At 39.0% G+C, this 16,185-nt stretch overlaps 1 protein-coding gene across 3 annotated transcripts in view; it reads right to left on the bottom strand.

Annotated features, from left to right (window-relative positions):
• DYM (dymeclin) overlaps window positions 1–16,185 on the bottom strand; it is a 405,816-nt gene that overhangs the window by 278,797 nt on the left and 110,834 nt on the right. For all 3 annotated transcript variants that reach the window (XM_025365065.1, XM_025365067.1, XM_025365066.1), the window contains 2 exons: window positions 4,263–4,388; window positions 2,110–2,252 (listed from right to left, as the gene is read on the bottom strand). In XM_025365065.1, coding sequence (XP_025220850.1) covers window positions 2,110–2,252; window positions 4,263–4,388 — 269 coding nt within the window. The remainder of the gene's footprint in view (window positions 1–2,109; window positions 2,253–4,262; window positions 4,389–16,185) is intronic.

Here is a 16,185-nt window from a genome sequence, read left to right as displayed (position 1 = left end):
TTTTTTTTTTTTTTTTTTTTTTTTTTTTTTTTTTGAGGCGGAGTCTTGCTCTGTCGCCCAGGCTGGAGTGCAGTGGCCGGATCTCAGCTCACTACAAGCTCCGCCTCCCGGGTTTACGCCATTCTCCTGCCTCAGCCTCCCGAGTAGCTGGGACTACAGGCGCCCACCACCTCGCCCGGCTGGTTTTTTGTACTTTTTAGTAGAGACGGGGTTTCACCGGGTTAGCCAGGATGGTCTCGATCTCCTGACCTCGTGATCCGCCCGTCTCGGCCTCCCAAAGTGCTGGGATTACAGGCTTGAGCCACCGCGCCCGGCCCATAGCTGTGTTTTTTAGGAGAATGTCCTTTTGTTGTTTTTTAAATAATCCTTTGAGTCACATGTATCATGAAATAATGAATCCATAATTAGTCCATCTTGATTTATACTTTTACATGAATAGTTTTATAAAGATTTGGGAAGAAAGCTGTGTAAAATGTCTTGTGACTATATAGCATACTAAAAACCATAAATCTATTTTAATGCACTTAACTGAATATTAAATTGTAAAATGATGAGAAAAAAAAGACCATAGAAAGTTATGTAGTAATAATGTCAGAAATCACCATTCCAACCCACCTTCTCATTAAATAGACAAGGAAACTGAGAGCTAGGAAAATTAAGGGGCTTCCTTCCTGCTATCTAGTTAGGAAAAAATTTTGGCACCTGGCACACTGATGACACCACATACAATACTGGGTTCCTCCTGATATGACACATAACTGAAAGAAAAACCAAAACCCGTATACAAATCTATGTTTACTTTTTTAAAAAATGCCAAGTATTACCATTGTGTTGAAGAAAGCATTTACAGGCTTATACCATCTCTGCCACCTCAAAAAAACCTCTAACCATATTGGAATATTGGGAAATATTCAGCTTTTAAATACTTATACCAGTTGAATGATTTTTTAAAAAAATAAAACAGTAACAGATCAATTAAGCCTTCCCATGGGACACAAAAATCCCTGAAATAATGAGGAAACTGGATAGGAGTAACTCAAAGAACCTATATAGGTGTGGCACTCTTGGCAGGCTGCTCAGCACCAAAGGCAGAAGTGATCACAAGTGTGACTCAATTCATAATATTAAAAGAAATCAAAGGAAGGCAAATCTAAGAAAGTCTGGTTCACTGATTAATTCTGTCAATTAACAGACCAAGTCTACTGCTTTTTAAAGAGGACTCTGAATCCAAAGAAGCTCCCAACACTGGTTATCTAGTAAGTTATTGCAGTGCAACCTTTTCATATCAAACTGATATCCAGCTGGAGTGTAGAGCATGCCACAGCCATAATGCAGCTGTGGAAATCTGTTCCATTTGACTCTGTCCTGCGTGATTAAGGAGAGGCAATGCTGCAGGTTTAGGAGTAGTAAGAAGCTCCCAGGCAGACCTCACAAGTACCAAAGTGTCGCTCTAGGAAGTTTCATTTATATAACTTCACATGACCCAGGCCCTCCACCAGAACTACTTTCTTACTTCTAGTGTCTGTAGTCCAAATACTGTGAAGTGAAGCAGAAATGAGGACTTACTGTAAGGTAGGGAAGAGCTTTCTTCACTTAAGAAATTTGCACCCAATCAAACAGAACTCAAGTTTGTGCCATTTCACAGCTTATTACAAAATTCTACAAAATATTCAGCTGTCACTGAATAAAGCACTTAGTGTAGTAGGAAAACTGCACCTAATTAGTCACATAAAATCCTAACCAAAAAATACCCTAAAATAACCTAAAAGAGATTTCCTCTTATAATACAAGTAGTGTTGTAAGTTTACAAATGCTTAATTTTATTTTCATTGTACAGCTATAATTCATGCAATATGCGTATTTATGTGTAAGCATTCTTCCTGAAAAACGATGTTTTGGAGGTAATCTATTCATTATTTGCATACACTTAACATAAATCACTGCACAAAACAGAAAGTTTACTATTTTAATTAGTTTGTTTTCACATTTAACCAGCTGCACAAATTCAATGTAACTATTAATGGCAGCAGCCAAACAAACAGAATTTCTTATGCCTAAATAGACAAAATTATGTGCACCAAAGAATTGAAAAAATCTGATAAAACTTACTTGCTACTCCTGATGCAAGTCCATAAAGCAGTCCTCCCCCATCCGACTGCTGAGGGAAAACGTGGGTTCCTGGAGGAGGTGGCTTTTCTTGTCTGATAAAGTTATATAATAAGGTCTTCACAAGTTTGCTGGTGTATGGAAGACTACACAAAAAGGAAAAAAAATCAAACTCATATTTATGGGAGTCATCTAATTCTGAGTCACAATACAGAAATAATTCTGCCATTAACACTATTAATATAAAAGGGCTATTGGTACAACTCACAGAAATTGAGGACGGTCACGTAACAGTGAAGACCATGGGCTTTGAGAGCAATTCTGAGGCTTAATCCTGGCTTTTCTTCTTACCACATCATAAAATATTGATCAAATTACTTAAATACTTTTTTGTTGTTGTTGCGGGGAGAGACAAGGTCTCACTATGTTGCCCAGGCTGTTCTCAAACTCCTAAACTTAAGCGATCCTCCTGCCTCGGACTCCCAAAGTGCTGAGATTACAGGCATGAGCCACCGTGCCCAGCCCACTTGAACCCTTGAACTTCAGTTACTTTTTCTGTATTCTGTATAACACTGTAAGCTATTACAAATTTAGTGCGTAACACATTATCTGGCAGTTGAAGGGAAGTAGTAACACGGAATCGGTAGAAAAAAGCAAGAATTTAAAAATAACAATAGGACTACATTTTTAAGTATGAAATTATTCAATTATTCAATTGGTATTAAACTAATTCCTGCAATCTAGAGTAAGCTTTTTAACAGATGTCTTTAATGTACTATTGAGCGTTTTAAATATGGTTTCCAAGATGAACCACAAAAATAAGTAAAGAATATATTATGGTTTAAATATTTGGCACCATAATGATACTATAAAAACCTTACTTAGAAAATAAGAACACTAACACTCTCTATGTCTATTTTTAAAAAGCAACTTGAATACTCTCGCACTATAAGGAATGAAGTTCACAGTCTTGTTTTAGCAAAGATGCACATAGTCCCACGATGCCAGCACTACTTCAAATCACGGTCATTCTGAGAGTCTCTGTCAGAGAGGCTTCCGATGCAAACCTCTGTCTCCAAAGTTCAGGTCCTCTCCCTCTTATCAGTGATTTTCAAATATGTTCAAAGAACATACATGCCACAGGAATAATCAGGGTGGCAAAAAGAACATGAAGAAGACAAAGCTCCCACTACCTGAGAACTTTCCTCAAAGGTACTTTATTTGGATTTGTTTTACATTTTTAAAGTTTTATGAAGATTATGTTAATACAAGGTCAGGTATGTGCATGTGTGTTGGTCATTTGCATCCCCACCCTCTAGGAGATTGTAAGCTTCTGCTCAAGATCATAGCCCCACAGTCTAACATGCCTGGCACGTGGTTAGCACAGGGTAAATATTTGCAGGCTCAATGAAGTAGAAATAGTCAGTAAAGAGGCTGTTGGAGAAACCCAAAGAGAGTGAGGGGGCACAGATCACAGTTGTTTCACAGAGACTGCTGAGAAGAAAAAGATACAAAAATAATCTGAATAGGCCGGGCGCGGTGGCTCAAGCCTGTAATCCCAGCACTTTGGGAGGCCGAGGCGGGTGGATCACGAGGTCAGGAGATCGAGACTATCCTGGCTAAAATGGCGAAACCCCGTCTCTACTAAAAATACAAAAAACTAGCCGGGTGTGGTGGCGGGCGCCTGTAGTCCCAGCTACTTGGGAGGCTGAGGCGGGAGAATGGCGTGAACCTGGGAGGCGGAGCTTGCAGTGAGCTGAGATCACGCCACTGCACTCCAGCCTGGGAGACACAGCGAGACTCCGTCTCAAAAAAAAAAAAAATAAATAATAATAATCTGAATAACAAATATGACTTGACTGCTTAAACATAGAAAGAATGAAGGAGAAGGAAGAAAAAGATTATTTCAAAGTTTCGATTCTACGAAGCAACCACTGGAGAAGGTAATGAAGCTAGGGGACAGGAAGAACAGGGAGGATGGGTAGATGGCACAGGAAAGCAGAATGCGGTTCCCTGTACACTGGGTTTAAAGAGATAACAGAACAACTAGAGGAAACACCTGGTTGGAGATACGGGACGATACTCAGGTAAGAGGACAAGACTAGAAATACAAATTTATACAATGAAAACTAGACATATTTAAAGTAGAAACATACCATGGACCTCGCATCAAATACTTGTGGCTGATGCTCTGTCGCAAAACTTCTTTGTGGAAGAGCTGGCAGGAAAGGAAAACAACCATTGTTGATATAGCTTCTACTGATATTTCATATGTAATATCTCTGAAATGGAAGAAAAACAGAGTAACAATCACTTTGGAAGATCAGGACTCTACTCTTTTCTAAATGAACTGTACATTTAAAAACTCAAATCTAAATATTCAGTATTTTCAGGTAACTGATAAATATTAACATAAAAATTAAGTCAAGCAAAAATATTAAACTCCTTCCCTGTCGTTAGCTGGTGTATTTGGGTTAGTTATCCCTTTATTTCCCTATTTTCCAGTTCCCATCTCCTATTAAATGACAAGCCAATTTGTGTATAATGGAAATAGTTACCAGCAGTGTTCTGCTTTGAAGATCCACTCTAGACCTCTATGTTCATTTCTGTCTAGTGATAATACAGATACTCAGATTGTAAAGCTGAAGAGAAGTTACAGTGTAGGGAAGAAAACAATGCCTTTTCATGTTGATGATCACTTTACAATCAGAACAATAATACACCCTAGATCTTGTGTCTCTAGTGACTACCTTTTTCAAGGCCAACTGTGCATGTTCAGCAAAATATTAACAGTAAACAAGTTATTCCTGTTTTATTAAGCATATTTTGACTATGAAGGGTTACTCTGTCCTCTCAAGATCATAAATCCCTTTGGGAAACAAGTCTTAGATCAAATTAAAAAATTCAGCTGAACAGAAAGCACACAGAGGAACAAAGGCATCCAGAAATTTCTAGTTACTGCAAAAGTTTAAACAGTATTATAATGGGGTACATGTTAAGACCAAGGAAGTAGACACTCAACAACACAGCAAAAAGAGCAATAGCACCAAAAGAATACTAAAATATTTTTTATAAAAATGAAATAATTATGAAAAACAAAGAAAAATACTTAACACCTACTTAAACGAAAGCTCATTAAACAAATTAATGATGACTTGATTCTAGAACTGGAAAAATTTAAATTCTACCAGATATCTCAAGGAGTTATTACTGATAGAAATATGTTTAAAAGGCCAGGCTCGGTGACTCACACCTATAATTCCAGCACTTTGGGAGGCCAAAGTGAGCGGATCACCTGAGCTCAGGAGTTTGAGACTAGCCTGGCCAACATGGTGAAATCCCATCTCTACTAAAAATACAAAAAATTAGCCGGGCATGGTGGTGGGAACCTGTAATCCCAGCTACTCGGGAGGCTGAGGCAGGAGAATGGCTTGAACCTGGGAGGCAGAGATTGCAGTGAGCCGAGATCGTGCCATTGCACTCTAGCCTTGGCGATAATAGCAAAATTCCGTCTCAAAAACAAAAAATAAAGAAAGAAAAAGAAATATGTTTAAAAATGACATATAAAAAAAAAACACACAAGAGGCCAGCGCAATTAGCCTTATTACATATTGAATAAAGCTTAGCTCTACTCAGAAATCTGACTTTTAAAGTATTGTAGAACAATCTCTTTCCTGAAATTTCCATAATCACTGTTGTAAAAACCATGTAAAAAGCAATTCTTGGGCACGGTGGCACATGCCTGTAATCCCAGCTACTCAGGAGGCAGAGGCACTAGAATCGCTTGAACCTGGAAGGCGTACGTTGCAGTGAGCTGAGATTACACCACTGCATTCCAGCCTGAGCAACAGAGTGAGACTCTTGTCTCAAAAAATAAAAATAAAAAATTTAAAAAATAGGCCAGGCGTGGTGGCTCACGCCTGTAATCCCAGCACTTTGGGAGGCCAAGGCGGGCGGATCACAAGGTCAAGAGATCGAGACCATCCTGGCCAACATAGTGAAACCCCGTCTCTACTAAAAATACAAATATTATCCGGGTGTGGTGGCACGTGCCTGTAATCTCAGCTACTTGGGAGGCTGAGGCAGGAGAATTGCTTGAACCCAGGAGGCAGAGTTGCAGTGAGTCGGGATTGCACCACTGCACTCCAGCCTGGCAACAGAGCAAGACTCTGTCTCAAAAAAAAAAAAAATTTAAAAAATAAAGCAATTATTGTATTTGTTCTTCTTTCATGAATTGAATGAAAGACAAACTTGATGTTTTGTGTCATGTTATCATTTACTAATGAGGATTTGATTTGGGTGCTCAGAACCCCCAAAAATTTCGTATCACAATAATCATTCATTCATAACATAGCCCACACCTGTCTGGAATCCATACTCAATAGTCACCTGGCTAGGCTTTTCACTTGGGTCAGGGTTTAAAGCCAAGTTCTGACGTAACAAATACTTGGCTGTGAGTTACAGCCTATTTAGATGACTATGTCCAATACATTTGCAACCATATTCTGTCTTTTTTTTTTTCTTTTTTTCTTTTTGGAGACAGGGTCTCGTCTGTCACCTAGGCTGACACCTAGTAGCGTGATCTTGGCTCACTGCAACCTCCACCTCCCGGGCTCAAGTGATCATCCTGCCTTAGCCTCTCAAGTAGCTGGGACTACAGGTAGATACCACCATGCCTGGCTAATTTTTGTCTTTTTTGTAGAGAAGGGGTTTTATCATGTTGCCCAGGCTGATCTGGAACTCCTGTGCTCAAGCAATCTGCCTGCCTGGGGATGCCAAAGTGCTGGGATTACAGGCATAAGCCATCGTGCCAGGCCGCAAATGTATTTTGTCATGCATCAGTGATAAAAAATCAGCTGCAGTGGTTTACAATTTAACATCTTACTCTATGCCCCAGATCTAGAAACAAATTGTTTTACTAAATTGAATTGTTTTAGTTTTGTTTAAACTAAAATCTATGACTATTAATAAATACTAGGTCTAATAACCTTAGGGAAGGAATATGTATTTAGAAAAAAGTGTTGTTCTCCTTCAAAATTAATTGGGCCAAACACAATCAGAAGTGAGAGAACAAAAAAAGTGTTAACCTTGGATCATCCTTTCTTACCATGGAATTGTACAAATGTACAAGAATGAAGAGTAGAGGGTTTGACGCTGGGAGGTAAGGAAAGCTTCCAGCACATAAGAATACTGAAGCAACATGACAATAAGAGTCATGCCAAGCTAAAAACCCATTTCCCCAAATTCCTAAACAGAACCATGTGTGTCTTCCATAGGCCCAGAGAAACAAATTATGTCAAATTGCTTATCACACAGTATTTTTGCTCATATGTTGTTCAACAAATATTTATTAAAAATTTATTCTTACTATGTCTAGATAGGCATTATGCTACATATTGGGGACATATCCATCAACAAATAGATAAGGCCTTATTGAAGCTTACAATTTAGTGGAAAAATGAAAAATCAAATAATAATCACTCCAAGAAGGACTATAAAGGAAAAGAACAAGTAATAACAAAAGAGGATTACAGGACACTCTGATATTAACCATGTGATCAAAAGAAAGCTTCCCTTAAAAAGTGGCACTTAAAACGTAAAGTATGAGTGGCAATTACTTACAAATCTTTCTTTCTTGCTAGAATATATGAGACTCTAGCTAGAGACTCTTTCATTTTTGCTGTTGTTTATATTCTCAACCCTAGTATATAAGAGGTACTTAATGGATAAATAAATGGAGAGATGGAGGAATCTTTACTGTTTTCCTTTTGACTGGAAACTTATTGAATACCTTCCTTAATAGATCCATCAGCATAGCATACAAGGCATATACAACTTAGAACAGCAAAGAGGAAGAAGAATGCTGAGGTCACGTAATATGTGTTCATAAGCACAAATGGAATACTCATTGCAAAAAAATGTAAAGGGAATTTCATGAAAGAAGGAACCAGAATGTTGTTGACTGACTTACAGCTGTCCTCTGTTGATTTTGTCTGACCAACATCCACCTCCCCTTCTTCTGGCAAAAGCAGCCCTTTTGTCCTCCTGAGAACCTCCCTCCTCTCCATACATCTGGATCGCAATGGGCATGACTCTGCTTCCTGGTGTTAAGAGGTGATCCACGTTTGGCCAATAAAAATGGTCCTTGTCAAAATCCTTCCCAGCACTTCTGGAACTATCAGAAAAGAGGCACTCTCTCCTCCTGAGATTGTGAGTGCTAAGAACCATGTATGCAAAGAGCTGCCACTGGTCTTCTCTGTCGATGGATCCTGCCTGAGAACGCAGACAATTGAGAGGACAAACACAGCAGTGACAAGAGATTGAGAGGGAAGGAGCAAAAAGGAGAGAAGAGAGGAGTCCTAGTGAAGAGTCGACGGAATAATCAGACATAGAAAAAGAAATTACTATGAAATCCGGCAAATCCCATGAAAGAATATGAACTATCTGTATTAGGAACACAAAGATAACAGCAACCAACTCTGCCTGGGGCAGAAGGGAAATGCTTCACAAAGATGATGATATTTGAGCAGAGGAAGAACAAGGCGGCGGTGAAGGGCATTAAAGTGAAGAAACCATGCAAAGGCAGCCACAAAAAGGTCTGGTAGTTTTGAAGGAAAATAAGAAATTCAGTATTGATCAAACAGATTACAAGAAGGTGGGGGCAAGAGGTAGGAGCAAAGGGACTCAAACTGGGAGTTGATAAATTAATAAAATGGAAAAAGTATGTATATATTGGAGAAGTGAGATTAAAACAGTTATTAAAAAATCAACAAAGTATTCAAATTAATTTAAAAATTCAACTAGGCCACATACAAGATCAACTTTGAGAGATAAATAAATAGCATTTCTCCTTAGCAGCACTAACCAACAATAGTAGATTATCAAAAACAAAATAGCATTTTGCAAGACTGCCAGAATAACTAGAATGTTTGGAAATTAAGAAGTCATAGGACCTCTATGAAGAAAACATTTTAAAAGGACACAGTGGATGATCTGAACAGAATGACAATACTATGAAGATAATAATTCTACCTAGATTAATACAGAAAGTCAACAAATCACAACCAAAATCCTCACTGGACTTTTCTGAGGAACCACATAAATTGACTCACTTTTATGAAATAATAAACAAATAGCCAAGTCAACCTTGACAATAAAGAGTGAAGAGGGGCACTTTCCCTACTGCATATCAAGCCACACTATACAGCTGTAGTTAGAAAAACAGCATGGTATTTGTACAAGAAATAAACAAACCAAAGGACCCCAATTGATAATTCAAAGACAGACCTGTGTATATATGGAAATAATATACAATAAAGATGACTCCACAAATCAATGGAGAAAAACAGATTGTACAGAAGATGGTAATGAGAAACACCTCTTTTATTTCATAATGACAGATCCCTACACTTTACGACATACTCAAAGACCTACTACAGAAGACTTAATGACTTAGATGTGAATGATAAAACTAAAATTGATAGAAGGAAATGTAAAATAAGTTTGTAACATAAGCACAAGAAAGGATTTATTAAATAAAAGTCTAAGAACACAAACTACAAAGGCAAAAATTACACATTTAATTACATCAGAATTAAAGATGACTGCTCAGCAAATGAATCCTTGGACAAAGTTAACAGGTAGATAATAGACTGAAAGAAGAACAAGAAACTAATACCAAGACTATTTCAAGTAACTCCTGCAAACAACCAATAAAAAGGCAGGAACTCTGCTAGAAAAAGAAATGAAAAGATATAAACAGGCAATCTGAAACAATGTGATATCCCCCTATGCCCTAGAGAATGTAATGTGTTGCCAGGCATGTGGTGATATAGAAACCCTCATGCTCTGCTGATGGGAATACTGACCAGCATAGTCAGTTTTAGAGAACCTATGTCCATTCACACAGACACACACGGGTGCATGCATGCATGCATGCCGAAGAAAAATCCAGAGATATGTATGAGGAATATAGTAGGTAGCCTCTAAAATGACGCCCAATCATGCCTGCTTCCTGCTATTCATGCCCTTGTGTAATCCCCTCCCCTCACAGAATACAACAAAAGTGAGAGTTACGTCACTTCTGAGAGATCAGCTTACAAAATGACTACAATGTGTGTTGAGCAGCCCCTCTTGCTCTTCCATTTGCCGGCCAGTTGCCTTGCTGCAGGCTAACGTACTGAGGACCACACAGCAAAGAACTAAGGGAGGCCTCCAATCAATAGTCAGTGAGGAACTGAGGTCCTCAGTCCAACAACCCTTGAGGAGCTGAATCTTGCCAATAGCCAAATGACAGACCTAGGAAGCAAGGCGTCCCCCAGCTGAGGCTTCAAGTGAGACCACAGTCCCAGCTTGACTACAACCTCATGTGACACCTTGAGTCAGAGGCTTAAAGCTACGGTATACTCAGATCTCCAACCTAAAAAACTATGCAATAGTATTCGTTGTTCTTTTTTTTTTTTTTTTTTTTTTGAGACGGAGTCTCGCTCTGTCACCCAGGCTGGAGTGCAGTGGCCGGATCTCAGCTCACTGCAAGCTCCGCCTCCTGGGTTTACGCCATTCTCCGGCCTCAGCCTCCCGAGTAGCTGGGACTACAGGCGCCCGCCACCTCGCCCGGCTAGTTTTTTGTATTTCTTAATAGAGACGGGGTTTCACCGTGTTAGCCAGGATGGTCTCGATCTCCTGACCTCGTGATCCGCCCGTCTCGGCCTCCCAAAGTGCTGGGATTACAGGCTTGAGCCACCGCGCCCGGCCTCGTTGTTCTAAACAGCTAAGTTTTGGGTAATTTTTATGCAGCAATAGATGAACAACACGAAACATCCATTATTTGTGGGCATGCAAAGTTGGAGGCAATCCAGGTATAACTGAGGAATTAAGTAAGTAAAATGCAGCAGAGCCATACATGGAGCAGTTTTTTGTTGTTGTTGTTTTGTTGTTGTTGTTGTTGTTTTGAGACAGAGTCTCACTCTGTCTGTCGCCCAGGCCAGAGTGGAGAGGCATGATCTTGGCTCACTGCAAGCTCTGCCTCCCAGGTTCATGCCATTCTCCCGCCTCAGCCTCGCGAGTAGCTGGGACTACAGGCGTCCGCCACCACACCCGGTTACTTTTTTTGTATTTTTAGTGGAGACGGAGTTTCACCGTGTTAGCCAGAATGGTCTCAATCTCCTGACCTCATGATCTGCCTGCCTCAGCCTCCCAAAGTGCTGGGATTACAGGCGTGAGCCATTGCACCCAGCCCACATGGAGCAGTTTTAAAAGCCACAGACTAGATGTTCACTTTGCACCACAAGTAACTCTTAAAAACAGTTTTGAGAGGAAAAAAGTAAAAAAACAGAATGAGTTCTATAACACAAGTCTATTTACATATGTTAAAAATACATGTACACATACGAATAACATTTTGTACTTGAACATATATAAATAGATGTAAACATATTAAACACACTAGAATGGCTATTTATGGGAAAGAAAAGGAAACAGGGAATGGAGATAAAAGAGAATAAATGAATGGATGAATAGTAAATGGAGGAAAGGACAGGCCTTACAGGAGCTGATGATGATAGTGCTAAAGAATGTGACAAATTGACAAATTCAACCCTATGTCTGATGAGTCTAAAACCAGGGCTTGTGGGATGAAAGGAGGCATAAGAGGATGGGGAACATACTGATGTGGGAAAATGTTTAAACTAATCCAGGAAACAATAGATGTGTGCAATAAATCATTTGGGGGGACATAATGAGGACATCCACTAAAACAGCGACAACATGAATGAAAAAGCAATCAGACTTGAATAACATTTAACAAAATAAAATTATTACCACTCAGTGACTGATCAGATACTTAAAATGGGCAAGAAAAACAGATTAATCGAGAAAGACTAAGCTTTCTAAATTTAGCACCCAGAGATGGTGATGCCATTAGCTAACTCAAGAACACAGGAAATGGAAAATTGTCATACATATAGTCAACACTCATTATTTACAGATTCTGTATTTGTAAAATCACCTATTCACTAAAATGTATTTGTAACCCCCAAATCAGTACTGCAGCACTTCTGCTAACTGAACTAATCTACATTAATTTTCTAACTTGCACCAAAGAAATCCTAGACCAAATTTCATGACAAAAAATAGAAAGTAAAAAATTCCAAATGAATTCACAGATAAATTATACTATGACAAAGATGATAAAGGCTGGGTGTGGTGGCTCACGCCTGTAATCCTAGCACTTTGGGAGGCCGAGGCACGTGGATCACGAGGTCAGGAGATCGAGACCATCCTGACTAATACAGTGAAACCCCGTCTCGACTAAAAATACAAAAAATTGGCCAGGCGTGGTGGCACACACCTGTAGTCCCAGCTACTCGGGAAGCTGAGGCAGGGGAATCGCTTAAACCCGGGAGGTGGAGGTTGCAGTGAGCCGATATCACACCACTGCACTCCAGTCTGGGCGACAGAGACTCTGTTTCAAAAAAAAAAAAAAAAAAAAGATAAAATAAAAAGCAAGGTATTTCCCTTGTGTCACTGAGGAGTCCAAGATAATGTCTGCATAGCAAAGCCTCATATAAAATTGACTACCCAGACATAACATGAAGTATGGAATTTTCTTGAAAATAATCCCAGAGGTGGAGGGAGGGTGGATGTGGATGGGGTATTCATGAAACAAGAGTGGCCATGAGTTGATAGTTATTGAAGCTGAGTGACAAGCACAAGGAGTTTCATTATTCTCTCTATATTTATATGCTTGAAATTTTCCATAAGTTCAAAAATATAAAATAAAAAATTGACTATTTATGAAGTGACTGTAGACCATGAGTTTGGGGAGGTCAGGAACCTCTCTCATTTCTAGCTCCTCCCACAGTTCCCAGAAAATAGTAGGTATTTAACAAATATTAGAATGAATGAACCATTGAAAATTCTGTACTTAATAAATCTAATTTGCTAAAGGTGTCTACTCTGAGAAGTTGAATATGTTCTATCAGCACTGTATTAGTTTTATATTGTTGCCATTAACAAATCATCACAAATGTCGCAGCTTTAAACAGCACAATTTGTTATCATACAGTCCTGGGGGTCAGAAGTCCAGTACCCGTCTCATGAGCCTAAAATCCAGGTGTCGGCAAGCTGCATTCCATTCTGGAGGCTCTAAAGAAGAATTCATTTCCTGTTCATTTGGGTTTTTGGCAGGACTCATTTCCTCATGGTTGTAGGACCCAGGTCCTCGTTTTCTTGCTGGGTGTAAATTGAGGGCACTTCTTGGCTTCTAGGGGTCACCACATCCCTTGGCCCATGGATTTCTTGCTCCGTCTTCAAAGGAAGCAAGGGCTTTGAGTGACTCCTTATATCACATCTCTCTGACCCACTCTGCTTTGCTCATTTGAGGACTCATGTGATTATAGACTGGGCCCAACAGGATAATGAAGACAGTCTCTCCACTAAAAGGTCTTTAACCTCAAACACATCTACAACATCACTTTTGACATATAAGGTATGTTACTCACAGGTTCCAGGGATTAGAGCATGCACATCTTTGGGGTTTGGAATGGCATTAGTCTGCCTACCACTAGCACGCAGTAAGAATCAGATTATGTACTAATTTCAGTAAGAACCAAAAATTTGCCTACCAGCAAGCATAAAAATATTACTCATTGTTATACTCATCTGCCAGATTAGGTGGGGAGGTGAGGATAATAAAAATACAGTCATGAGTCCATAACAATATGTCAGTCAACAATGACCACATATATGATAATGCTTCCATATTATAATGCCATATTTTAAGGTACCCTTTCTACGTTTAGATATGTGTAGATACATACTTACATTGTGTTACAACTGCCTACAGTATTTAGTACAGTAACATGTTATACAGGTTTGTAGCCTAGGAGCAACAGGTTATACTATTCAGCCTAGGTGTGTAGCAGGCTGTAACATCTAGGTTTATATAAGTACACTCTATGATGTTTGCACGATGATGAAATTGCCCAACGATGCATTTCTCACAATATCCCCATCATTAAGCAATGCATAACTGTATACACAATGAAGCACAGCTTAAAATGGTAGCAAAGGTATAAATATTAGAAATAGCGAGAACAGAATGATTTTGTGGAGAGAAGGTGGGCAAAGATGTCAAGAAGCTAATTTCTAATTTTTGTTGTCTGAGGATAGTTCTTATAACCACAAGGCAAGGGAAAATTTAAATACACAGGGCGAAAATATTCAGACAAGGATAATGACCATCCCACAGCTGCCCACCCCACTAAGAATAAAATTCAGAATCCTTAACTCAGCCTCTAAGACCCTCTGTGACTTCTGCATCCATACTAACTTATCTTCTACCACATACCCTCCCTATCCTTGCTCCTTCTGTTCAGCTCTACTGGCCTGCTTAGTGTCCTTGGATAGACCAAGCATGTGCCCGCCTCAGGGCCCTGAAGTTGCTATTCCCTCTGTTAGAATGCTCTCCCATCAAACAGCAACAGGACTCTGTCTTTGACTTTATTTGGGTTTCTATTATAAGGTCCACTTCACAAGAAGGCCTCCCTTATGATCTTGGCTAAAATACCACCACATTACTATTTCTTTCATTGCCTTTATCACATCCTAATATTACATATTAATGTGTTTATTGTCTGTCCCATCCCACTCGCAACTAGAATTTATGTCTTACTGAGTATTTTATACCTAGCAGCTAAAACAAGGACCGACAACAAGTGAATACTCACATATTTTTGAATAGTCTTTTCAACTATGCTCACAGGCACAGTGAAAAATTAATACTATTTTACCAAAACCAAGAAAAATACATCCATTCGTGTAGAAATTTTAAATGACGAAAAATATCTGAAACTCCCAGCTTCTAAATATTTTTTTATGATTTAGCACGCTGCAGAAAAATTCATGCCTGCGCATGCTGGCTCATGCCTGTAATCCCAGCACTTTGGGAGGCTGAGGCAGGAGGATCACTTGAGGCCAGGAGTTCAGGCAGGCTTGGGCAACATAGCAAGACCCCACCTCCACACCACATTAGAAAAAAAAAAAAAATCACTAGACTCCTGGAGCCACAGTAACAGAACTAGTAGTAACAACAAAAATAATTACTCAACATTCATTTGAAGCAAGACTTACTCAAAGTAGCCCATGCCTTCATTTAACCCATTTTCTGTAATAAATGGTATTGAAGATGACTGATGTTTTTAAAAAGTCAACTTAAAAATAAGGAACCCAAATTTGGGTTCTATATATCTGAGGAAAAAATGATGTAAACAGAAAAACCCGGCAACAGCCATTTAAGAAATACATTTTAAAGACACACGTGGGCAAAATGCAACTATCCATCAACTACTGCTTCCTCATTACCACGTTCCTTCACATCTTCCAAGTCTCTGTGATGGCTTCAACTTCCCCTTCTGCCTCCAAACTGCTTGGCTAACTCATATTCATAACTCAAGACTTTGGACTTTGTTATTCTTGATTATTTACAAAATAGCCTATAACTACAAGCCACAGATCAAGAGATGTCACATGTCAACACACCACTTAATACGAATAAAAATATAAGATTTAGAGAAAACAAGAATTAGTGTCTTAAAAAAAAATCTCCTTTTGATCTGATGATGATTGAGTCTGCAGTTCTCTCTCCCGTAAGAAATCTATTAGGTAGAAGAATAGACATTTCTTATTTTTAAATCATTGTTATATAAGTTAGTAACAGGACTTTATCAGTAACATTCTAAAAGAACATTAATACATATAGTAGGACAACTATATAACCTGTGGGGGGGTGGGGAACCTGAATCCATATCACAGACTCTATACAAAAATAAATTCCAAATATATCAAAGGTTTAAATCTAAGAAGAAATGGAAGAATTCCTTTATAACATGCTTTAGTGAAGGTCTTTCCAACCATTCGTTGGGTATCTACTATATGACAAGCTTCATGGAGCTTAAATCTAGAGGGGCAGATAAATAAATACGTTATACATTACATTAAAAGATGATAAGTGCTATGAAAAAAGTAAGGTATAAAGGTAGGACCAAAAATGCCAGGTTGGGGTAGAAGGGTAAGTAACAG

This window comes from Theropithecus gelada, chromosome 18 (assembly GCF_003255815.1).
Source record: "Theropithecus gelada isolate Dixy chromosome 18, Tgel_1.0, whole genome shotgun sequence".
NCBI lineage: Eukaryota > Metazoa > Chordata > Mammalia > Primates > Cercopithecidae > Theropithecus > Theropithecus gelada.
This window is presented reverse-complemented; position numbering and strand designations above follow the sequence as displayed.